Source organism: Populus trichocarpa, chromosome 11 (genome assembly GCF_000002775.5).
Source record: "Populus trichocarpa isolate Nisqually-1 chromosome 11, P.trichocarpa_v4.1, whole genome shotgun sequence".
In the NCBI taxonomy this organism is placed as follows: domain Eukaryota; kingdom Viridiplantae; phylum Streptophyta; class Magnoliopsida; order Malpighiales; family Salicaceae; genus Populus; species Populus trichocarpa.
Window position 1 is genome coordinate 17,053,694 of NC_037295.2, and position 24,457 is coordinate 17,078,150.

At 32.6% G+C, this 24,457-nt stretch overlaps 2 protein-coding genes across 2 annotated transcripts; both read right to left on the reverse strand.

The window, feature by feature from the left end:
• Window positions 1-4,858: 4,858 nt before the first annotated feature.
• Window positions 4,859-9,797, reverse strand: LOC7454442 (leucine-rich repeat receptor-like serine/threonine-protein kinase At1g17230). Its single transcript, XM_002317564.4, has 3 exons — window positions 5,955-9,797; window positions 5,454-5,840; window positions 4,859-5,344 (listed from the first exon to the last, which is right to left on the reverse strand). Exons 1-2 carry the CDS (start codon window positions 8,899-8,901, stop codon window positions 5,476-5,478), a joined length of 3,312 nt encoding a protein of 1,103 aa, XP_002317600.1. The 5' UTR covers window positions 8,902-9,797; the 3' UTR covers window positions 4,859-5,344; window positions 5,454-5,475.
• Window positions 9,798-14,219: 4,422 nt separating this feature from the next.
• LOC7454443 (serine/threonine-protein kinase WAG1) lies at window positions 14,220-16,102 on the reverse strand. Its single transcript, XM_002317565.4, has one exon. The coding sequence runs from the start codon at window positions 16,001-16,003 to the stop codon at window positions 14,510-14,512; it is 1,494 nt and encodes a 497-aa protein (XP_002317601.1). The 5' UTR covers window positions 16,004-16,102; the 3' UTR covers window positions 14,220-14,509.
• Window positions 16,103-24,457: the final 8,355 nt, after the last annotated feature.

Here is a 24,457-nt window from a genome sequence, read left to right on the forward strand (position 1 = left end):
AAATCATTTAAAAAAATATTTTTTTTGTTACAAGAAACTTAATATTTATTTAAAATAACATAAAATATAATCATTTGAAAATAGTAAATGACTAATATAATTTTAACAATATTAATAATTCATAAAAATACTATAATTCTTATTTCTAATATAATTCAAAAGATATCACTGTACAAAATAAATTATCAATAATTACATCAATAAATTTATAAAAATTATATAAATTATAATTATAATTTTCATACTTAACTTAAATTCCTCAACAACATAATATCAACCCTCTTCTTTACAAACCATTGAAAGCGTAGCTATTTAAGTATCCAAGAGAATATTCCAATAAGATATAATGATTTTCAATGGGAGTGTGATTATAATATCTCCAATACCCGTTTTATGCAGAAGGGATCGAGAGAGAGAGAGGCGTTGCATAACAGTACGCAAGACCTAACAGAGTTCAGTGAGGACATTGGCTTCAAGGCTCAAGAAAGTCACAGGCTGAGGACTCCTCCTTTGTAGTTGAATTCTCTTGTTGTCTTGCACTGAGATTCACAGCTTCAATACTTAATCTTTCCTTTCCGATCCAATCCAGTAAAACTTCGAACTCTTTCAATCCATGATGTCTTGATCTTTACATGAAAGAGTGTTGTTCACATTAAGTAATAAGGGAACGAGGCCATTAGTATGAAGAGAGGAGAAGGGTGAATTCATGCTTGTTCATTCATTCGTTACCATTCTCTAGTAGTGGTGAGATTCCAAAGTTCAGGAGTAAGGGTGAGAGCTGCATAATTTTCATAAATACAAAGCTGGCTCTACCAACATGAACAAGATCATATCTGTATGAACATAACAGTACATTTGAACAACCTGATTAAGAACTGAAATTGGAAGATTACCCAAGCTGCGGAAGATTGAGAATAATCCTGAGGAGTTTCCAGCCATGCATGGAAACGTGACTACTTTCCATGATAATGTAGACGGCGAGCTGTTGCATTTAATGAGAGATGTTTATTCTGATAAAATGGCCAAAGGCAACATTAAGGGCCTCTCGCATACAATATTTCATCCTGGTCTTGTTCCAAATTTGAACGTAGCTTTGCCAGTTCAATGACTCTATGTCTGAAGGCTTCACTCTTTATTAAATTGGCCATCAACTACTTATCATTGTTTTCTGAGGAGAAATGCAACACCCTGTAACTTGAACACTCTATTTCTACTGGGATAACAGTCTCAGTTCCATATGTTAGGAGAAAAGGTGAAGTTTTCCAGGTGATTTTGTAAACCCATAAAATTTTATCAAGCAACTTAATTAGCCAACTCTCCTTTAGCTTCTTCTATTTTCTTCTTCAAACTATTCAATTATAGTTTGTTTGTGAGCTCTACTAATCCATTTGTTTGTTTATAGGTGTGTGACCGAGGAGAACTTATTCGTGCATCTTTTTATTGTCAAATTAGGTGTGTGATGGGCACCCGGGGATGCCCAAATTTGAAAACGATATTCTTCAATAAAAATGAAACCACCTTAGAAATGGTTATTTCTGTAAAGGTTCCTGCTTCCACACCCACTTTACAAGGTAGTCAACAACCATTAAAATGGACTATTTTCTTCTTGAATTCTTAAGAAAGGGACTTAAAATGTCCATTCCCCACTGGAAGAAAAGCCACGAAGAAAGGATGATGGTTAACTCTACGGATGGATGACGTCGAGGAACTGGTGTGAAAAGATTGGGTGGCTATATATCTTCACTCCCCAGGGCTAGCTAGGTTGTTCAGCCAAAGCCTTTTATATATAAAAGAAGTCAATTTTGGAGGCTAAAGTTTATGTCTACATAAGATTACAAACTTTTCTCAAACTTTCATTTCCTACTTTGATAGGTTGATTGATGCATTACAGAAGGAAATGCTAGTCATTTGATGAGAAATCTTGAATCATATCTTCTGAAACACAGGCAACTGGATAAATCTCGGTGGCCTCTTTATTATTAACTGGAGTTTTGCCAATGAACAATTATTAAATACTGAATTAAGATCCTTGGATTTAAGCCTGTATCAGGGTGCTTGAACTATCTAGATGATAATATTTTGTTAATGTCTGTCGTTGTTCAACTCTTTTTTTCTTTACAAAGGAAGTACTGACTCTGCGTATCTATCAAATCTAGTCTGGTCAAGTAAATTAACTCCATAAGCTTATAAATCGAAAGTTGGTCTGGATTGAATTTTAATTTAAATCAGTTTTGATTAGGTATATATCAAAGATTTTTTTAAAAAAAAAGTTGTAGTTAATAAATGATAGAATTGAGTTGAACTAATGACGCGTAAGTTAACGTGACAATCCAGCACCTCAACTGGGTCAAATACGGGCGAGACAAATAGACGCCAGGTGAGCTACAAATTCCTTGACTAGGGGTTTCTCGTTCAATTGCATGCATACATGCACAGTGGCCTGTGGTGGAAAGGCTTCACTTGCTAAGAGTGCTCTATTTGTCTTGATAATAGAGGCCAACTTGGCTGTGTCAGCCGTAAGGGTGAGAAAAAAACCGAAAAACAGAGAAAACTAAAAAAAAAATAACCGAAAAAATCAAACCGTAAAAAAAAACCGATTAAACCGATTAGAAAATCACAAAATATTTCCGGTTCGGTTCGGTTTTGGTTTTTAAAATCTGAAACCGATTGAACCGAACCGAACCGGCCCGGTTCAACTAAGCTGGCTCTTGAAAAAAAAAAGAGTATAAATAGCATATTTTCTAACCCTAACCTAAACTTAAATCACTATTATCACTTTCTCAGCCGCCTCCTCTCCCTTCTCTCTGCCTCTCATCTCTCAAAAGTTTTGTGCATTGTCTTCTTCTCCATGCTCCATGCTCTCTGAGTCAAAACTGTCTTCTTCTCCATGCTCTCTACCTCTCTACCTCTCATCTCTCATCTCTCAAATCTGTCTCCTTCTCCTTCATGTTCTCTGTCTCTCATCTCTCATCTCAGACGGCGCGGAAATATGCAAAGAAAGGTTTAAGAATTCCAGTCTTGAGGCTATTCTATTACAAAATTTTGTAAGTAGTGTTTGAAATCGCTTCTTGAGGCTATCCTAGGCTTTCATCTAGTTCCAACGATTCCTTCTTCTAACCACTCTTATTTCACACTTTTCGGGAAATTTCAAAACCCAGGAAGAAAGGACACTAAATCAAGATCTATTTTAATTGAAGGGGTGTAACGGCACCCTAAGCTCATTGGGCTTGAAGAACAGGAAAGAGCGGACTAGCTAACCTAACTGCAAAGAAAGCAGTCACAGCCAGGGATATATTTTTTGTTTTGTTTTGTGTATTTTTTTGCTGGGTTTAACTTCTGGGCAAGGATCTATCAAAACAAAAATTGAAGTTGATTTTCTGGAAAATGGAAGCAAGTACAAAACAGAAGTGTTGAAAAATGTTGTCGATAAAAAGCCCAGAAAAAACTCAACCGGAGTAATTTCGGTTTGAACCGGTTTGGAAGGGAAAAAACCCGAACCGAACCGAACCAAAATTAATCGGTTTGAACCGGTTTTCGGTTCGGTTCGGTTCCAAAACAAAAAAAAATAAAATCGGTTTGGTTGTTTATTTTGATCCAAAACCGGACCGAACCGAAAATACTCAGCCCTAGTCAGCAGTGAAACAAAGCAAGGGGGGCCAATAGCCGGACGGCGAGAAGGAAATGTCAAAAACCAGGTGCTACAGGATACTGGATAGTGCTTCTGTGGGCTGGAAACGAGGATATTTTGAGACAATGAGATTTGGGAAATATGGACATTCTGATAAAGTAGTGTAAGGGCCAAGTGGTTCTTTAATTCCATTAATGAGCAGCAAGCATTGGCTGGCTAGATTACTTGCATGGTATTTTGTGTGCTTATCCAAGAAAAACCATGGACTTGTTCTTTGAAATTCAATGAATTGAATCTTGCATTAACATTTTGCAATTTTTGTGTTCCATCTTAATGCTGTGTCCACAAAAATAAGACGACATTACTACACTCTCAATCACCTCTAGTCCACGAACATGTCAACAACAGTTCCACGTCAGTTTGTGCCTAGTGGATCTGGAAACAAGACATCTTCCAGCTTGAAAAGACTGATGTCTCTTAGCACTAAGGAGCAGCAAGCAATGGCTATAGGTAGATTACTTGCATTGTATTTTGTGCTTATCCAAGAAAAACCGTTGACCTCTTCTTTGAGATTCAACAGCGCAGGAATTGGATTAATTTCGCTTTAACATTTTTAGATTTCTGTGTTCCATCTGAATAATGAAATATAAAACTATCGTCAAACCCAATCTTGATACTTGGTGCATGATGGGGATCTGAACCTGGGCATCAACTCCAGGACTTAGTCTTAGTCTTAGTCCTTAAAAACTAGGCCATTACCATACTGGATGAATGAAAACAATTGGCATTTTGTTTATTTAACTTAATATTTGAGATTAGAGTACATTTGATTTGGGTTTGGGATTCCTTATCATGCAAGAAAGGCTCCTACCCTAGGGCTCCACGGCACTTAACTTGATTTAGTTGGCTGCCATTAAATTTCAACTGCAAATGTCTTGCAGAATAAGTACAGCCACAGAAAGTATTTTCAATATGCCATCTAATGGAGATATAATCCCACCAGGAAAAGTTCATGTTAATGAAGAGAATCAATTACGGGAAGCTAATGGAGACGGCAAGCTTGAAGCCCAGAAAAGGCCTAAGCCATTTAAGAGCATTTACAGCTGATTTAAAAGCATAAGTTTAATTGCAGAAGTGGGCTAACATTATTTTTTTAAGTATCTCTCTAATTACATCAAATGAATATTTCTTTGACCAATTAATATAGAAAACAGAAAATCCCACACATGATTTTAGATATGAAATCCATATGAGAAAATTATACTTTCAATGAACAAAAGTGGGAAAGGGGAATGACAAATGACAGGTCTGAGAATTTTCGAGCTTTTCCTAATAGGGTGTTTGCCAACTTTATTATCCAGGTTCTTAGAGGACTCTACAAGTTGCAGACATAGCATCAAATCATTAAACCATCAAGTGAAATAAACTTCAACATAAACAGGAAGATGGATGAGACAATTACAAAGAGATGTTACTTTGAAGACTTTGGTTTGGCATGAAGCAAGTAGTTTTAGGTTTGTATCAACTGAGTGAGCTTAGTATTTCCAATGCCCAAATGAGGCGGGTTAAAAGTATTAGCACAAAGAAAGGAGAGAAGATACACCTTGTCAGGAAGTATATCCAGGTAACAAGCCCACAGGATCAACACATGGATGGCAGAAGAAAATATTCACGCTTCACGTAGTCTCTGAATAAATCCCTAACCTCCCTTTCAATCTGCAAAAAAAGTAAGAAAATTTGTTACCTGAACCAACCATTTCAGTAATGGAAGCCTGTGCATAAATTTTCAAAAAATAAAATGAAGAGCGAAAATTGCATTTCTAACCTCAGTAAGCAAGTATCTTCATCTAAGGGGATTCTGCCGTTGGAGATTCTGATGGAGAACTCACTGCTGCCTCCCTAGCATCAATCATCATCGCAATGACCTCTCTCATTGTTGGCCTATTAAGTGGAGATGTGCTGGTGCAGAATAATGCAATCTTGAGAACTAAAGACATCTCCTCTATGGTGCTTTTCTGACTCAAGTCTAACCTGCTGTCAAATATCTCAGATGTTGGCCCTGGATCCTGAATTGATCTTCTAACCCAAGTAACCAGGTCCCCTCCTTGCTCTAGACATTGAACAGGCGGTTTCCCGGTGATTAGTTCCAGTAGAACTACTCCAAAGCTATAGATGTCACATTTCTCAGTCACCTTCAATGTGTAAGCATATTCTGCACATGAAATTCAATTAAAAGTTACAGTTTGTTACATGATGGAATTTGAATATTTAAGCACAATCAAGATGGGCAAAAGTTCGGCTCCTTTTGTTCGAATGACAGGCATACCTGGGGCAATGTAACCATATGAACCTGCAACAGCAGACATGGATTTGGAGTGGGGAAAATCAATCAACTTCGCCAAGCCGAAGTCTCCTACATGAGCCTGAAGTAATTCATCCAACAAAATATTGTTCGACTTTATATCACGGTGGATGATTCTAGGCTTACAATCATAATGTAGATAGCATAAACCCTCAGCTGCTCCAAGACCAATTTTATATCTAGCATTCCAGTCCAGTGAACATGTTCGGACACTTCCATGAAGTTGCTCTCCGAGGCTCCCATTTGGCATGTATTCGTATAGAAGGATATTGTAGTCCTGATGGTAGCAGAATCCAAAGAGCTTAACAATATTACGGTGTCTAATCTTTCCGAGGGTCAATATCTCAGCACGGAAGCTGTTGTCAGAACTAGCTCCTGCACCGCTAGACTTCAGCTTTTTTACGGCAATTACCTCCCCATCAGCCATAACAGCCTTGTACACTGTGCCACAGGCTCCCCTTCCTATAACTGCATCTTCCGAAAAATTTCCAGTGGCCACCAAAAGGTCATTATACGAGAACCCTTCTTTAGGAAAATAATAGTTGTCTTCGACATCAGGCCTTGTTGCGTCTTCAAGTGAAACAAAAGCAGGTTGGCGACGCATCATAGCCCTACAGATTCCCACTATGAAAAACAGAGAAACTAACCCGATAGCTCCAGAAATAATGGTCACTAATTTAGCTCTGGATGAGCTCTCCTTGATCCAGTTTTTTTTAGGAGTAGGAGATGGGATCGTAGAATGACAATGGTAAGAACCTGATTTGCACAAGCCATTGTTGCCAGCAAAATTTGTTGAGTCCATTTTTTGAAATGCGGGAGTATTTGGCACTGCTCCTTCCAGGTTATTGTTAGAAAGATTGCAGACTAGAAGGCTCAGCAGCTCACCAATAGACGCAGGAATCTCACCGACGAGTTGATTGTCGTTCAAGTAGAGTGATTCTAGCATCTGCAGTTTCCCCAAGTCTTTGGGAATTGTACCAGAAAGGCGATTGTGGCTAATGTTGAGAGCAATCTGGAGAGTGGTAAGTTGACCAAGCTCAACAGGTATGGCACCAGAAAAAAGATTCCCTCCCATTTGCAACTCGGTAAGTCTGTCTAGACTGCCTAAGGTGCTTGGGATTTCTCCAGTAATTCTGTTGTCTGAAAGCTTCAGGAGTTCCAGGTTCACCAGCCAGCCAATTTCTTCCGGGAGAGAGCCTGTGAATTGGTTCCGACTGAGATCAAGCCTCTGAAGTTTTATGCAATTTCCCAATTCATGAGGAATACCTCCAGAGAGCCCATTGGAAGAAATGTTGAATGCAACGAGCTGCGTCAGGTTTCCTATCTCTGGAGGAATTTGCCCAAAAAAATAGTTATCTGACAAGAGCAACCTCTTCAAATTCCCGAGCTTGCCTATACCAGGGGGTATATACCCGGAGAATCGGTTTTGATGAATCTCAAGAGAAGAAAGATTCTGAAGTTGATATAATTCAACAGGGAGACTTCCCGTGAGCAAGTTACCCCCAAGCATTAGCTGCTTAAGAGACTTGCATGTTTTCAGACCAAAAGGAATGTTTCCAAACAACCTATTTGATCCAAGGCTCAAAAATATTAAATCCTGGTACCTGCAAAGGTATGGAGGTATGCTACCAACTAGATTGTTGGCAGATAAGTCAAGGACAGAGAGGTTACTATTATACCCAATGAGATAAGGAATATGACCCTCAAGATGGTTGTCAAAAAGCTGCAACTCCTCTAGACATGTTAGGTTTTGAAATTCTAGAGGAATTGAACCTGTCAGGATATTTATGGACAGGTCAAAGTTATGCAGCTGTGTTAACTCTCCAAGCTCCTTGGGAATACTTCCCTGAAGGAAATTCTCAAAAAGATGAAGCAAGCGGAGATTAGGAATCCACCCCAACTCTCTTGGAACAGTCCCACTTAACCTATTCTCAGAAAGATCTATCTCAAGAGCACTACTGCAATTTCCTAGTTCCCGAGGAATTGTTCCATTCAACAGGTTGGTATATATGTACAGTTTTTTTAGCTGGGATAATTTGCCAAGTTCTTTTGGAAGAAACCCACTAAAGGAATTTTCATGCAATGCAATCACCTCTAGGTTGCTGATATTTCCTATCTCAGGAGGAATCTCCCCAGACAAAAAGTTTTGCCAAAGGATCAAATTGGTAAGATTCTGAAGTTTCTGAAGCTCCCTTGGAAGAGAACCTTGGAAACGATTCTGTGCCAACCCGAGTATCTCTAAGCTCTCACATTCGCTAATTTCGGGCGGTATTGGACCTGTGAAATAGTTTAAACCTGCCCTGATGACCTTAAGATGCTTTAACTCACGGATTGATACAGGAATTGTGCCTGTGAGATTATTGCTATAGATGACAAGCTCTTCAAGTAAAGTCAAATTTCCTATCTCCCTAGAGATTTCTCCGAATATATAATTCTCACAGAAATAAAGCAGTCTAAGAGTGTTAAGTGTGCACAGATGTGTTGGAAATTCCCCACGAAACCTATTGGTACAAAGGTCAAGAATCTCTAGATTATGACACTCATCAAGATACTGAGGAATGGGACCAGAAAAGAAGTTGGAGGACATATTCAACATGACTAAACCAGGGAGATTATGACATATACTTGCAGTTGTAGACAGACTACCAGACAAATTAAGGCCATGGAGATTCAAAGACGTTACCTTAAGATTGGTAGAACAACCTACTCCCTTCCAGTTGCAAGGAGTCAAGTCCAAAGAATTCCAGCCTTGAAGATTGTTATCAGGATCAATGACTGACTTCGTAAACTCCAAAAGAAAAGCACCCTCTTGATTTAATGATATTACGAATACAAAATGGAAATAAAGCATCAAAAAGACCAAGCAAAAGAGGTTGTAAGGAATGGGAGAATTCAACTGGCTTGGCATCATATTCAAGAAAAATGAAGATGCAAAATTGAATAGGAAAAGAAGCACTCGGTTGTGGAGCACTCAGAGTGTGATGCAAGAAGTCACAAGACAGCAGAGTTAAAAACAAGTCCTCTCAAACATTGCAACTTTCCGAGGCAAGAATGACTAGAATTCAGTCAATAAAGAAAAAATCGAGCCTGCAATGTGTAGTTTAAAGCGCATGTCCCTGGTTCCAATTCTACACTCACCCAATTCCTGACAGAAAAAAGAAAAAGAAAGCACAGAGAGAGAACTTTGAATAAAGGACTTGGACAAGCCGAACTTGAAAATTACTTCTAAGAACAGGTATTTGGTTTTGACTCTGAAAACTAATGTCTAAGGCAATGACAGAACACGGAACATAAATAAGCCCGTGAAGCAATCAATAAGGCAAAGAGAAGGAATAGAAAGAGAGACTAAGACAGAGACCTCCCTACAACCTTTACGGATAGAACGTGAGAGGTAGATAATAAACAGAAAGGAGAAAGATTGATATGGCAAGAAAGTGGAGAAAGGCCATGAGAGTCACGATGTAAAAGTTCTTTCGGTTTTTCCGGAGTCAACGCCTACACTTTACAGCCTAGGTGCTTCTACTACAACTTGCTGCTCTTCTTCTCAGTTTATGATTATGATCATTCCACCAATTCCAATTTTGCTTAACTTTCTATCATCAATAATGCTTCTTGATTGATTAGAAACTTAGAATGAAATGATGGGACCTGTGGTTGCCTGGAAGTTTTAAAGAGTGAAAAATGATTGAGATGAGACGTGGAAATTCTTTGATCATCAATCAATAACATCCTTTCTTCTCTACCATTGTTGCTAGACCTGCCAATATGGGGTTTTCGAGCATTTCTCCTCGTGTAATGATTTTCTTCAAGACTGTAATCTGAGTGTGCCTCTCCCTTCTTGTTTAGTGGGTTGGCAGGGATTCTGCCTGTCACTTCTGCCGACGCACAGTAGAGAGTTCATAAGCTCACAATATTCTGTTATTAAGGAAACAACTAAGCTAAACAAGAGCAATGTTTCGAATTGCGCTACCTTCTAATCACACGAGCCAATATCTAACCATAACTATTCATTAATCATTGAAATTAAATATTTTTTTTTTTTGCAATTTTATATAATGTTCTTCTTCTGTAAAGTAGTCAATATCATATATTGATTATTATCTCGAGACAGCAGATTCGAAGACTACAAAATGATTACTATCTCGAAATAAAGAGTTCAAAACTATTACAAATAAAGAGGATATATAATGTATCTAACAACAACTATGTCAGAAACAAATTTAGATTATATCTTTATCATTATCCTAAGATGTTTTTGTCTATTTTCTTGTTCTAGAACACTGACCATATACAACAAGAACAATCATTTTAAATTTTGATTTCTATGAAGGCATAATATCACTTGAACCAACATAAGACTGGTCCCTTTCAGCAACACAGTAAAAAGGCCAGAAAGAAACAGATCCCGGATTAACTTTTTTATTATTATTCAAGATAGTCAAATAAAGAAAGAAGTTTTAACAAAACTAACAGCAAATTGTCCAAGATTGCTTAGGAACTGGCCTGTTGCAAATCGTTAGGATTACCTGTAGTCAGTGTTTGTGAGATAAAGCATCAAGCAGGGCAGGGAGATTCTCAATAGTGAACAGCCACCTTGTGATAAATTTTGAGAAATAATTTTCTATTTAATAAATGCAGTTTTTGATGGATGCTAATAGAAACAAAAAAACTTCACTGATTAAAATTTGTTATGCGTCCTTTTTATTTTATTTTTACATGAAAAATTAGAATAAAATTTAAATAAATAATATGAAAAATAAATAAATCTTTATATATTTCTTTATCAATGAAAGGTTGACACATGAGATGAGATATTTAAGATATCTTATCATAAATACAAGATTCCATAAATAAAAATCAACCAATAAAATAATATCAAGTGGCATTAGAAAAGGACCTGAGAGCTCCTACAAACCTGTATAAATAAAGGGTCTTGCTTAGATAAAAAGGAAGAAGGATTTCTAGAGATCCAAAATTTTCTTCAAGACAAAGCAAGAAGCTTTGTTGGATCAAGCCTAAACGCTCTATAAGAGTTCTTCAACAATATTTTAAAGACAAACAAAGGTACTCTTTATAACATTAAATCATCAAATCTCATTCCGCAATACACGTTCAAATTCATATTCTTACAAAACACAAATCTTGATTTGATTTCACAAATAAATCAAGTTTCCACGTATCAAATCCAAGGAAAAAATCAAATGATTGTTTTATTTTTTGTAAAAATATTTTAAATAAAAATTGTACTCAGTTATATATCTTAATATATCAAATATGTGTACACTTATGCTTGTTTAATTTCAGATGCTTAATATTATGAGTGTGTTTCTTTTTATGGTAGCTTTTGTGGTTGTGGTTTAAAAAAAGTAAGTTTAAAAAAAGTGTGGTTAGCTATGGTTAGTTGAATTTAGATATATGTTTGGTAAAAATTATGGTTGAAGTTTATGTGTAGCAAAAAACATGTATAAAATGTTTGGTGAAAGTGTGGTTACGGTTGCTTTTCAAAAAGTTTTTTATTTGAAAATGCATCAAAATAATATTTTTTATTTTTAAAAAATTATTTTTGATATCAGCGTATCAAAATGATTTGAAACACTAAAAATATATCAATTTGAAGCAAAGAAAAAAATAAAAAATTAATTAATTTTTTTTAAAAGCACTTTTGAAACACAAAAAAAAAAACAGGGTTTTACGAAACTCAATTAAAAAAACATATAAAAATTGTTGCATAAAAACTGTGTTTCAAACTCAAATTTTTAGTAGGCCCCGTAATACAAAACACAATTTAATTTATTACCAAACACTTTATTATGTTTGTTTCACCGCAAAGACAATGCAAAAGCTGGTGAAAAACAAATACAGCCTATGTCTACTTTGTGATATCTAAAACGTTTATTCATAAAACTATTACTTTTTTATCTCATAAATATATGTTGTGAAAATAATCAAGGGTTAAGAGAAATATAGTTTTTTTTCATCAAATCACATTCAAGGTTTTCTCTTAAAAGGTTTGTTATGAATCATGATACATTTTAAAAAAAATAATTATTTGAATGTGAAAAGTATGAAGTTTTAAGATTAAGGGCATTATGATTTATACTTGATTATTTATGTTTATAATTAGATAATTTTTTATATATGAAGTTTTAGGTTTAGAAACTCATTTTTTTTACTCAAGTATTATTGTTTATTTCAGATTTCTGAACCCTAGATTTTAATTGAGGAATTTTCTTAAAGGATATTATTATTTATGTTTTTATATCCATGATGGAAGTTTTGATACTGGGGACATTGCAAGATTTTATGGTTTTTGACTTGGGTGGATTTTCTTGGAAAGATGATACCAATTCTAGTAAAAACAATTGTTAGAGAAATCATGACTCATCATCACACTTGCTTGCTTCAGCTCATTAGGTTTTTAATGATGATATTAAAAGGTAGAACATTTAAGACTCCTTGAACAATTGTTCTTACATAAATATAAATCTCATGATTGAGATATATAAATTATGTGTTTTCTTTGCAAGAAAATGATCCAATCGTGCTTGAGATGACAGGAAATTATGAGCAAATAAATATGAATCTATTATAATTAAATGAGAATTTGTTTCAGATAAATTATATAAATGGCTTGGTAGATATATTTATAGACTAAAAAAAATAGATCTATGTCTAAGAAGAAATTTGGTCGCTCCAGATTAAAATAGTAACCTAAAAGAACCATAACTTTTTATTTGACTGTTGAACTGGACTCAAATTTTTACATGAGTTTCTAAAACTATTTCTATTATGATAGCTCCTTCGACACTAAGTGAATTGTTGAATCTTAAGATATCAAAAATCTCGTCTTAAGATTTTGGTTTGAGCCAATTTTGTTATTTTTCTTGGATTTGATGCATTGTTTTGGATTTTATGATTATTTTCTTTGTATTTTTGTATTTTTATTTTTTTTTCTAGTTGAGGTAGGGTTTCTGGCCTAATTAAAATTTTATAAACATTCTAAAAAGATAAACTTTAAGAATATTATTTTAGAGAGAATAAAGTTGTGAATTTAGAATGGATGATAACTTAAATTTATGTATTTTGTGTTTGTTTGATGTCATTAACTTTTGTCTGCATAAAAAAGGAGAGAGCAATCAATGAATGTACATGTTTTTGAAAGGAAAAAAAAAATTAAAGGTGGTATTTAATTTTGTTGACTTTTTAAAAATATTTTTTTGTTAAACAATTCTTTTACTAAAATTATTTAAACATATTTATTAAATACAAATTTTCTAAAATATAGAGGTAAAAAAAATCTTAGTTCGTTTACATTGAAAATATTAAATAAACACAAAAAATGAGGTTAATAGAATATAAGCCTTATTTTTAAAAAGAATATTTTGAAAGAAAAAAAGTATTTTTAAATATTTTATTTATGTTTAGAGAATTAAAGATATATAAAACATGTGTTTTCAAGAAAATAATTTTTATTTTCAATTAATAAATATATTTTTCTTTCTGTTCCTTATAAAAAATTTCATGACTAAAAACAACTATTCAAAAAGATTTTGACAGTGCCCTTGAAAATAACTGCCAATTGCTCGTTAAATACTAATTATTTGTATCTCTCCATGAAGCTTCCGAAGCTTCTTAATACTCTATTTATAAGACTTGTACCGAGTTAGGTAAGTAAAAAAAAAAACCTATTTTTTTATTAAAAAAATATTATTCATGGGTTTTTTTTTTTGTTTTTTTATTAAAAAAATATCATTCATTAATTTTTTTAAAAAATAAAACTTGAAGCAAATATTTTTTTTTTATCAAGACTTGGATTAATCCATTAATTTATGGATTAACCGCCCCAATCCTTACCCTTGGTATTGAGCTAGGTGGAATTATGCTTTAATATATTTACGTACACTTTTTTGTATTTAAAAATTTTAAATTTTATTTATTTATTTTAAATTAATATTTTTTATATTTTTAAATTATTTTGATACACTTCCAAATATTAGTTATAAGTTATAGTTTTAGATATGGGTTCAAGTTGTTTCCGAAAAAAAATTAACTTATATACCCAAAATGAATTTTAGTCATTGTAAATTTGCATTGCTTCGAGGAGAGTATGAATTTTTATTATTTTTTTTCAGGAAAGAAGGGTGAATAATGAGAAAAATTGGAAGAAAGATTTGGTGAGGTAAAATTTCAACAAGAACAATTACAGTTCGTGAGCACCGACTACAAGAGTGATAGTTTCAAATTCGCATAAAATGTTTGTATATTTCAATAGGTACAAAAGCTTAACAACTAAGAGTATGAATCTTCATTTATAGTAGTCCGACCCATGTACAGTGTGTCGAGGAAAAATAGCAGCACAGCAGCAGCAGCAAAATTGGCAACAACTCCAAAATTGACATTGCCCGTCACCCTTCTATGATCTAATTATACAAAGTTTTCGAAGCTGAAAGTATAATTTGAGATGCCCTTACGAAGGTCTAAACCTTGAAGGAGCTAGCTCGGAATGGATCCTCCTCCGACTAGGCACCTTTCCTGACCTTATAATGATGGTAATTACCATTGTAATGTTGGCTGTTGCTCAGAGGATAATATCTTGGACTGGATCCTTTACTTCTCAGCAAGTTTCCAAGCCCGCTACCACCGTTCTTCCACAACCTCCACCAACACTTCCTCCGAGGGGAAGAAACACTCCCTAGCAAGTGACCACTTGGGTGGCTCTTCCCCTTTTTGGCCACGAGGCCACGAACCTCCGGTGGCTTATAGTTCCTTATCAAAGGCCACTTGATCCCATCAAAAAAGGGGTGTCTCTTAATTTCTGTGGCGCCCTTGATGCACCCTAGCCTCTGCCTTGGGTTCTTGACTAACAGCTTCTCAACCAAATCCCTGGCCTCTTCCATCCCTTTACCCTCCCCTTCCATCACACGGAAGGTCACGTGCTTGCTCGATGCTATATTGCGCAAGGTGCTCTCTTTACTCCCTCCCTTGAACGGTGTCGTTCCATACAATAATTCATAGACCAAAACCCCAAAAGCCCACCAATCCACTCCATTACCATGACCGTTTCCAGACAACAACTCGGGAGCCAGGTACTCGTGGGTCCCAACACAGGATCTCGACGAAGCTGCCGTGGGCTCCGCCACAAACTCTTCCTCCACCACTTCCTCCTCCTCTACTCCCCTCCGATTAACCGTGCCGAAACAACTACCTCCTCTTCTCGTGGACCCCGCCATTCTTTTTTTGTGGACCCTTCTGTCAAAAGTGGGGACAACATCAGCTTTGAAACACAAATCGAAGTCAGATAACATTATATGACCATCTTCACGTAGTAATATGTTCTCCGGCTTTAGATCCCGGTAAACAACACCTACGGCATGTAAATACTCCAAAGCCACCAAGACCTCAGCAGCAAAGAACTTAACAGCCTGAACTGGTAACCGATTACCAGGCTGTTTACGTAGCAAAGAGTGGAGGTCTCCATTAGGACAGTAATCAATCAAAAGACAGGTGTAATGAGAGACTTCGAGATGGGCATAGAGTGTAGGCAAGAAAGGGTGGTCCAGCATGGAGAGAATCTCACCTTCCATCTGAACATGAGATAGTTTTTTATTGGTTAAGGAATCTTTATCTATAACTTTCAAAGCAAAGTTTGCATTGTTGCAGTCTCTAAGTTGGCAAAGAAAGACACGGCCAAGATTTCCTGTGCCGAGGTGGCGGAGGAGCTTGAGGTGTCGGAGGTGGAGTTTGCTATCTGTAGAGAGGTTGGTGGCTGTTTTTATAGCAGACCAATGTGGGTCACATTTACGATGGTGGAGAGAGTTTTTGATGGTGGTCGTTGTTGTTGTGGTGGAGGTGGTGGAGAGGCGGTCGTTGAAGCTGAGAGTTAGACTAGAACGAGCAAGACTAGAGCGAGCACTTGAGGAGGCGAAAGTGCGGTCAGTGGTGGTAGAGTTGAAGCTGAAATCAAGATCGGTATCAGATGGGTAGCGATGAAGCTGGGTTTCTTCAACATCCATGGTTTTGTCGTGTGGAGAAAAATCAGAGAGAAATGAGCTGGAGATACAAGTGCTGGATGGCTGGCTTATAAGGAAGAGAGGGAGTGACAGAGGGGGCTGGTTTCACAGAATTAAATATTGTAGTTGGTTGACCAAACTATGCAGATAGGTGATGGAAAGGGTATTGGAAGCTGGTGATCGGTTGACCCTTTTGCAAATTTCTTATTTTAAATTGTAATTAACTCTTAAAAATATCATTAGACACTAAACTTATTTTGGGTTAAGGACAAAAAAAAACGATGACTTTGGGATGAATTTAAAATTAATTGTAGTTATTTTTTAAAATGTTTTTTATTTAAAAATATATTAAAATAATATTTTTTATTTTTTAAAAATTATTTTTAATATTAACACATCAAAATAATTCAAAAATACTAAAAAAATATTAATTTAAAATATAAAAAAACTTTAATTTTTTTAAAAAATACTTTTAAAATACAAAAACAAACATTACATGTGCTACAAGATTCTGATAATGACATATTTATTTTAGAGAGCAAGCATTTTTAATATATTGTTATATATTATAATATATAATATTATATTATGACATTTATTTAATATTTTTATTTTAATTTAATATTTTTAAAAAATATTTTTTAAAATGTTTAAGTTTAAAAATTAAGGATATGGAAACCTTTCTTGACACCGGATTAATCCCTTTCTTGATGGGATCATGATATTTATATAGAATATGAACTTCTACATTGTTTTTTTTTTTTTTTTGTGCTGAGATTATATTAAAAAATCAAATCTTAAATAAATATTTTAAACCTAAACTTATAATGCATTCATAAAAAAATGAACGAACTCTTAATAGTCCAATCCCATAACAATTATGTAATAAATTATTAAGTAACTTCCAAAAGATAATCTTGAGTACTTCTAAAACCCATGAAATAATTTCTACGTATTCTAACATAAAATTATAATGATTATTTTTTAAAGTATTTTTTATTTAAAAATAAATCAAAATAATATTTTTTAAAATTATTTTTATATCAACACGTTAAAACGATCTAAAAAATATAAAATTTTAATTTTAAATAAAAAAAATATTAAATTTTACCCAACTCATTTTAAAACCCAATGCAAAACAGCAGCAAAATCACAAGAATTTTAAAAGCAACTAACGGTGTTTAGAATTGTTGATAACTATTGTTTTTAAAAAATTTAATTTTTTTTATATAGCACTTTAAAATGATTTAAAAAATTTTAATTAAAAAAGAAATTAAATTTGTTTTTAAAACGATGCATGAAAACAGAGGGGTGGTGGTTCGAATCCAGAAACTGACAGAGGAAAGGAGAAGCAAAGGCGCGTATTGGTGTTGGATTCTGTGTAAAATAAATTACAAGATAGCAACGGTCAGTCGGCTCTATGCTCTTCCTTTAAGCCACGACTTTCGTATTAACTTAGTTAATTCTACTTTCTTGCTTGCTTGCCGTGTTCTTGGGTTAGATCAGTTTCCACCAATCACATGATTACAACAATAAAGTCTTGCCTCCCTCGTTTGCTTGGATTTTCTCAGCGTTCATGTCAGGATGTTATTTCAGCTCACGCTCTCTCGCGTCATCCACATAGAATTAGGATCTTTCCGAGTTCTAAGATTGTAGATATTTGGATAAAACAAGTTTGAATTGAAAAAAACATGTTCACGCTAAAGCATGATTTAGTTTTTAAAAAGTTTAATATAATATTTTCTTTTATATTTAGAGGTGACATATTAGATTAATTCGAGTTTTGTGGTTTTAATTATAAAATATATTACTTAAAAAATATATTGATTTCACTGGGTTCAGCAAAAACATATTTAAAAAACTATTTTTATTTAATGATATGATACTAGAAATATGCACTTTTAAAATTGAGTATTGACCAAATATCAAGATGTTTATTTGAGACTATAATAACATTATAGAAAACAAACCAAAATAAATTATGAAAATCAGTCTTAAATTAATCAAAAGTTAAATGATAAAATTAATTAAAAAAAATTGGGGAAGGGATTCAATGGGAAAAAAAATGAAAAATAATTTTTTTAAAAAATTATTCGATATTATTATTAAACTTGACCATCTTAAAACCTCATGTCTCAATTCCCTCTCAGTTCCAGCACAAATTTTAAGATTAACACACATTAAACAAGCTCACTAATGATGTTTTTTTAAATAATTTTTCGTGCTGAAATGCATGCTAATAATGTTTTTTATTTTTTAAAAATTATTTTTGACATTACCACATTAAAACGATCCAAAACATACAAAATATATTAAATTTTAGCAAAAAATAAAAATTTAATTTTTTAATAATGCGGTTTGCACCACCTTTCCAAACGATGTCTAAATCTATTTGAATAAATGATTTGAGCTCTTAATTTCTTAGATTCTTTTAAAAACACTATAATTACCTTGATAAATACTTTTCATGTTAGAAAAAAGCTTGACTCCGCGGTGGAATAACACCCTATAAATATTTCATGATTGCAAGTCGAGACTCAATATACCTTCTGTTATTGCAAGTGTCGGCCTAATTTCCTACTGTATTTAAGTTATATTATTAACATGAGTGTTCGGATCAATTTATGCGTATCTCGACTAATCCTTTAAATCTTGAAATTAATAATTATATAAGTTTCCAGTAGCTCTAAAATAATATAGAGGAAGAGATTCAATCTAAAAAAAAATTATTAACATGAATGTCCGGATCAGTTTATACATACCTCGACTAATCTTATAGACCTTAAAATTAATAATTATATAAACTTTCATTAACTCTAAAATTTATAAAATTTGAATTTATGATATAAAATAAAAAACCAAAAATCTAACTAGTAAGACAACCCCACGAAATTATTCATTGCAACTACTTGATTGAATTGCTCGGAGAGTGACTAATTAATAAGAACAAAAATTAAATTCAAGCGAAACATGGTGGAAATAATACACTGAGCATATATTCGAATTCCATCATGGACGCCATTGTTGGCAGATGGCTTGGTGGTTACGACGCCGTGGGGTCTGTATACATCACCATCATTCATGCTCATAGCTCATGGTACTATTTTGTCAGTCAACTTTAATCATTATTGCCGAGCAAGATGCAATGTACCCAGAGAAGAAAAAAAAAAGAGCATCAAAGCAACTTGTTTTCTTGAGCTTGCCAGCCAACTTTTTTAATTCTTATCAATCTAAGAAATTCATGACTCGGAATTTGATCCGAATGGGATTTTACTCGGAATAAAGAAAACATTAAGGCAAATTTGTCAGCCACCATTAAATATTTTGATGTTATAGTTGTTTAAGTGGGTAACGATCTAAAGAAGTCATGACCCGAAATTCGATCCCAATGAGATTTTGAGTCGAATAAAAGCACGTTAAATCAAATTATTTTGTTGAGTTAATTTGTCAACCAACATTAAAAATAGATATTATAGTTGTTATATCCGTGATAGCTAAAAAATAATTCATGATCTAAAATTTAATTTGAATAAAAATATATTAATTAAATCGATGAACTTGAATATGTTATTTTTAATAGTTTAATTAACTCGATAAAAACTAATTTAAATTCAATTGAGTTAACATTAAATAAATTATTTTTTATATATAAAAAATGAGATGACATCAATGGTTATGATGTTCAATTTCATGAATTTTCAAGTCAGATGATTCAAGGTGTAATTATAATTATTTTATCAGAATACTATCGAATAAGTTTATAATTAATTTTTTAAAAATTAATTTTAATTAGAATATTACCAAACAAATTTATAATTACCTCCAAACAAAATTTCTTCCTAATTGATTAATTAATTATTTGATGTTAATAATTATAATTATTTTATTTCTTAATCATTTAATATTCAAGGATGATTTTTGTACTTGTTGATATTAATACGAGAGAATCATTAATTTTAAAACATTCACTATTTATTTCTAAGTACAGTTGTGTACAATTTTATTCTCAAGAGTAATTATATTCAAATTATGTGATCTTTTTAGCTCTATTTTTCTGAGATTTTTATATTTTGGGCACTCTTTATTTTCTCGTTTCCAAATGGGGTACTGCCGAGTGGGGTGGTTCTGACAGAAAGTCCTCTTGCATTGTAAAAAACAATGGCTGAAAAGGACTTGTACATGCACAGATGCTAGCTAGCTAGGCTAGGCTAGGAAACAGGCATCCGTAAATCAGCGATCGGCATCACTGTTTGTGCCTGTGCCTTACGTACTCTACATTTTATTAAATAGTGTGCTTTTCTTTTTCTGAGCCCTTTCATTTATTATATTTATATTTATTTCTCTTGTAGCTAGCTTCCTTATTCATGATTCAATTATTGTAATCGATTGCTGTTTAAGTCGGGTTGTTGTGACTGTTTTTTAAGTATTTTTTATTTAAAAATATATTATAATAATATATTTTTTATTTTTTAAAAATTATTTTTGATATCAGCGTATCAAAATGATTTAAAAACATCAAAAAAATATTAATTTAAAGAAAAAAATTAATTTTTTTAAAAAACAATTTTAAAACAAAAAAAATAATTTAATTGCACTCTCTTTGGTATTGCTTTTTGAAGGAGGGTTGGATAAATTTTGAAATTGTTTTTAATATTATTTAAAAAATATTATTTTAATACATTTCAAAATAAAAAATAACTATTACTCCAATGTAAAATAATTTTTTTAATATTTTAAGTTCGGAGGATTACGTATTTATTTTATTTTATGAAATTTACGTGGTTTCAAAATGCTCCACGCAGCAAGTACTCCTGGTCTTTTATCATGTAATAAATGTTCACTTGCTGAGTCGACGTCGTCCTTTGTCCAGACACCATGATCATACATAACAGCACCCGTGATCTGCTCTTCAGCGTTAGATAAGGGAATGCGTGGAGAGCAATCAGCCAGGCCTCCAAAGTTGTCACTTTCTTCCTCGTTCTGAACATCTTCTTCAAAATAATTCGAGGGGAATTGCTAGTTTTACAGAGAAAACTTGAGCAATTAGGAATTATATGAGAAAGATCGTTCAAGAGGATGCAAGACCACTGCTATGTGATATCAAAATTCTTAAATGATGTCCGAGAGTATTGTAATGATTGTTTTTCAAGTTTTCAAGGGGCGTGGCGTGATAATAAAGAGATTGAGATCTGCACAGTAAGTCTCGAGTTCGAGTCAGGACGTGCACCTCTTGTAAGAGCATGTGACAGCCGGGATTTTACTCGCTCACCTGAGCCCACAAAGTGCGCTTTCCGGGAGGTGGGGTTTCCTCGAATTAAAAAAAAAGTTGTATTTTCAAAGTGTTTTTTTGCTCTAAAATACATCAAAATAATATTTTTTTTATTTTTTTAAAAAATTATTTTTAAAATCAACACGTCAAAATGATATGCTAACACAAAAAAAATTAATTTGAAGTAGAGAATAAAATAAAAAAAATTTAATTTTTTTTAAAAATATTTTTAAAACACAAAAATAAACAGACTTTAAACCTTATCTATCAGGATCCAATTTAAAATCTAGGTTATTGATTATATAGGTTAATACAATTCATTTTGAATTTTAAAAAGAAAAAAAAGATGTAATTTCAAGATTTTTTTAAGAGGTAAAAATAAAAAAAATATATTTTTATATTAAAAAACAAACTAATATTTGTTTAGATTATTCGACTCAATTAAATTTTTATCTTAAACTCAACTCGAATTAAGAATTAGGTAAGGTGGGGTTGGATAACACTAGATGATTCTAGGCAGCTCTTCTTAGGTTGCCAATATAATTTTTATAATAAGCTTTCGTTTAATTAAACAATAAGTTTTCTAAAGAGAATATAAAAAGGAAATGCCCTTTTCTCTTCACGTGTTCGTATTAATTTAATATATCACTAGCATTGAGCACCCGATAACAATCGGTGGGATTTTTTTAGAGCATATAAGTCTAGATGGTGTTGAGTTAGCTCATGTTTTTTGCCCAATTTTAAAGAAAAAAACTATTTTGTTACCCAAAATTTTATGCAATTGTACTGAATTTTATATATAATTACGTTACAAAATACTCTTGGATTTCAATTTTAAAAAATATATTTTAAAGAGAAAAAACCTAAACTACTAATCAAATTTCTTTGTTTATACGGTTTTTTTTTTTATTAACGTGGATGTCTGGACCAACTTACGTGTACCTTGACTAATCCTAAAGGCCCTGAAGTTAATGATCATGTAAATCTCCAGAAACTATCATATTAGAAACCACAGAACTTGAACTTGAGTACATTCACCACCTAGATGATTTACAAAATTTAACAATTAAAATATACATTCATCACCTTTTATGATATAATATTTACTGGATCTATAACTTTTTCCCAGCCTTAAATTTTGGAGAAACCATCTATATACCCCAGTCGATAATATTTATAAAAATAGTTTTATTTTTATTTTTTTAAAATTAAATAAAAAAATATATTAGTAAAAAAATATTTTTGTGCTGTTTCCGAAAGAAAATGTAATAGCGGTTGTTTTTTAAAGTATTTTTTATTTGAAAATATATTAAAATAATATTTTTTATTTTTATAATTTATTTTTATAATAGTACATTAAAATAATTTTAAAAATAAATTAAAAATAAATAAATTTTATTAAAAATCTAATGCAAACACGGCTCCGATTATATTCCTAGAGGAAGAAAAAAGCCTGAAAGCTCATTGACTGGCCAGTAGCACAGCTAAACGTTAGCTGGAACCTTCTTAATTTTATTTATTATATTCCAATTTAATTAAATTTAGAATTTTCAGACATAAAAAGAAAAGGAGGGAAGAAATGGAGGTAGTGGCCCCCGTGTGATGGGCCAGTTTGATCGGTTCTTAAAAGGGATGGGACCCATGTGGAAGTGAAAGGACGATGCTGTCTGCCACGTGGGCAACATCGGTCCTATATTGTCGCCTGCTTGCATAAAAAATTCAACTAGTGGCATGAGGATTTAGTAGTTGAATTCTGAAAGAAAAAAAATTTAATATTTAATAAAATATATTTTTCAAGTACTAACATAATTCATCAATAATGGCTTTCAACCTCCTAGCTCATGGCAATAATGTAGGTAGACAATTATGAACTTGTCCTTTCATTTAGATCAAGGTGATCAAGGTTTATTTATTTTTATATTTTAAAAGAATATAAATAATTATTTTTTTCATTTTAATTATTTTTTATTTTTAGATTATTTTGATATGCTATGTTAAAATTAATTTTAAAAAATAATAAAAAATTATTTTAATGTATTTTTAAATAAAAAACAATTTGAAAAGTAACCGCTACCCAAATATCAAAAAACAGTTTTAAAAGTGTTTTTGAAATTTCTTTTTGTTTCAAATTAATTTTTCTTATGATTTTGAATTATTTTGATATACTGATGTTTAAAAAAATATTTTGATGTATTTTCAAGCAAAAAATACTAAAATTATCCTTGGGGTGGTCCAATTTTTATTTTCCTTGCTTTTTTTTAGTATTTAAAATTAATATATTTGGAAGAGAAAAATAGCATCTTTGTGAATGTTGTCCACTCCCTGTTGGTCTTCATGATCCATGTAATTATCACAACAAATGTCACAAGTTAATCATGAATGCAAATGGATTAATGGAGTAGATGATTCACATTTGAAAGGAATAATAATTCAATTAAAACTACATGAATTGATAAGTAATGGTCATTTGAGACCCATCATTTAAAAACTAGTATACGAATATTTAAGAAAATTAGTACTCAAATCTCTTTTCAATTTAATGAAAGAATTAATCAACTCTTTTTTTTTTCTTTCCATAACAATACTTATATAAGCGAATAAATTTCCCTGTACTTTTACTTTTTATAGTAATATTTGGTTACTATCTTGAGATAAAAAAAGATAAAAACAGGAAGGATAACAAAGACATATCTTCTTGCATTTCATGTTTTGAAAAATACAGAATCTCACTTTAAAGTCATCATAGAAATATATTTATTTTATGTTTATATTTTTTTCAATTAAATACATTTTTGTTCATTATTTTTGTCTATTATGCGCTGAAACAGTAACTAAACACTAACACGTGACTAGAAAAAATTATTGATTCAAATGTTTGATTAAAATAAAAACTTAGGAAGACTAAAATATAACAAGCAACACATGTCGATCAAATGGCTGGCATGTGCATTGCAATTGCAATTCAATAAAATGCAAAAGCATATAAACAGAGAAAGATATCGCACCTTAGCAATGTATTCACAACTTAATCTATGACCTAAACATGTTGTTCCCCATGATTACCCCCACATTCTTTCACATGACCAATTTGCCTAGGGCATTTCCACAGCAAGAAATAGGCTTCTTCCATGCTTGAACCTCTGCTCGACATGGTCAAGGTTTCAAGAGCTAGGCATGGCAGGGACAGG

Bases quoted from the DNA above. Each gene is read 5' to 3' on its own strand.
- LOC7454443 (XM_002317565.4), bottom strand. From the start codon at position 16,003: ATGGATGTTGAAGAAACCCAGCTTCATCGCTACCCATCTGATACCGAT.
- LOC7454442 (XM_002317564.4), bottom strand. From the start codon at position 8,901: ATGATGCCAAGCCAGTTGAATTCTCCCATTCCTTACAACCTCTTTTGC. The intron at 5,841-5,954 runs GTATGCCTGTCA...TTTCATGTGCAG, and splicing joins ATATGGTTACATTGCCCCAG to AATATGCTTACACATTGAAG.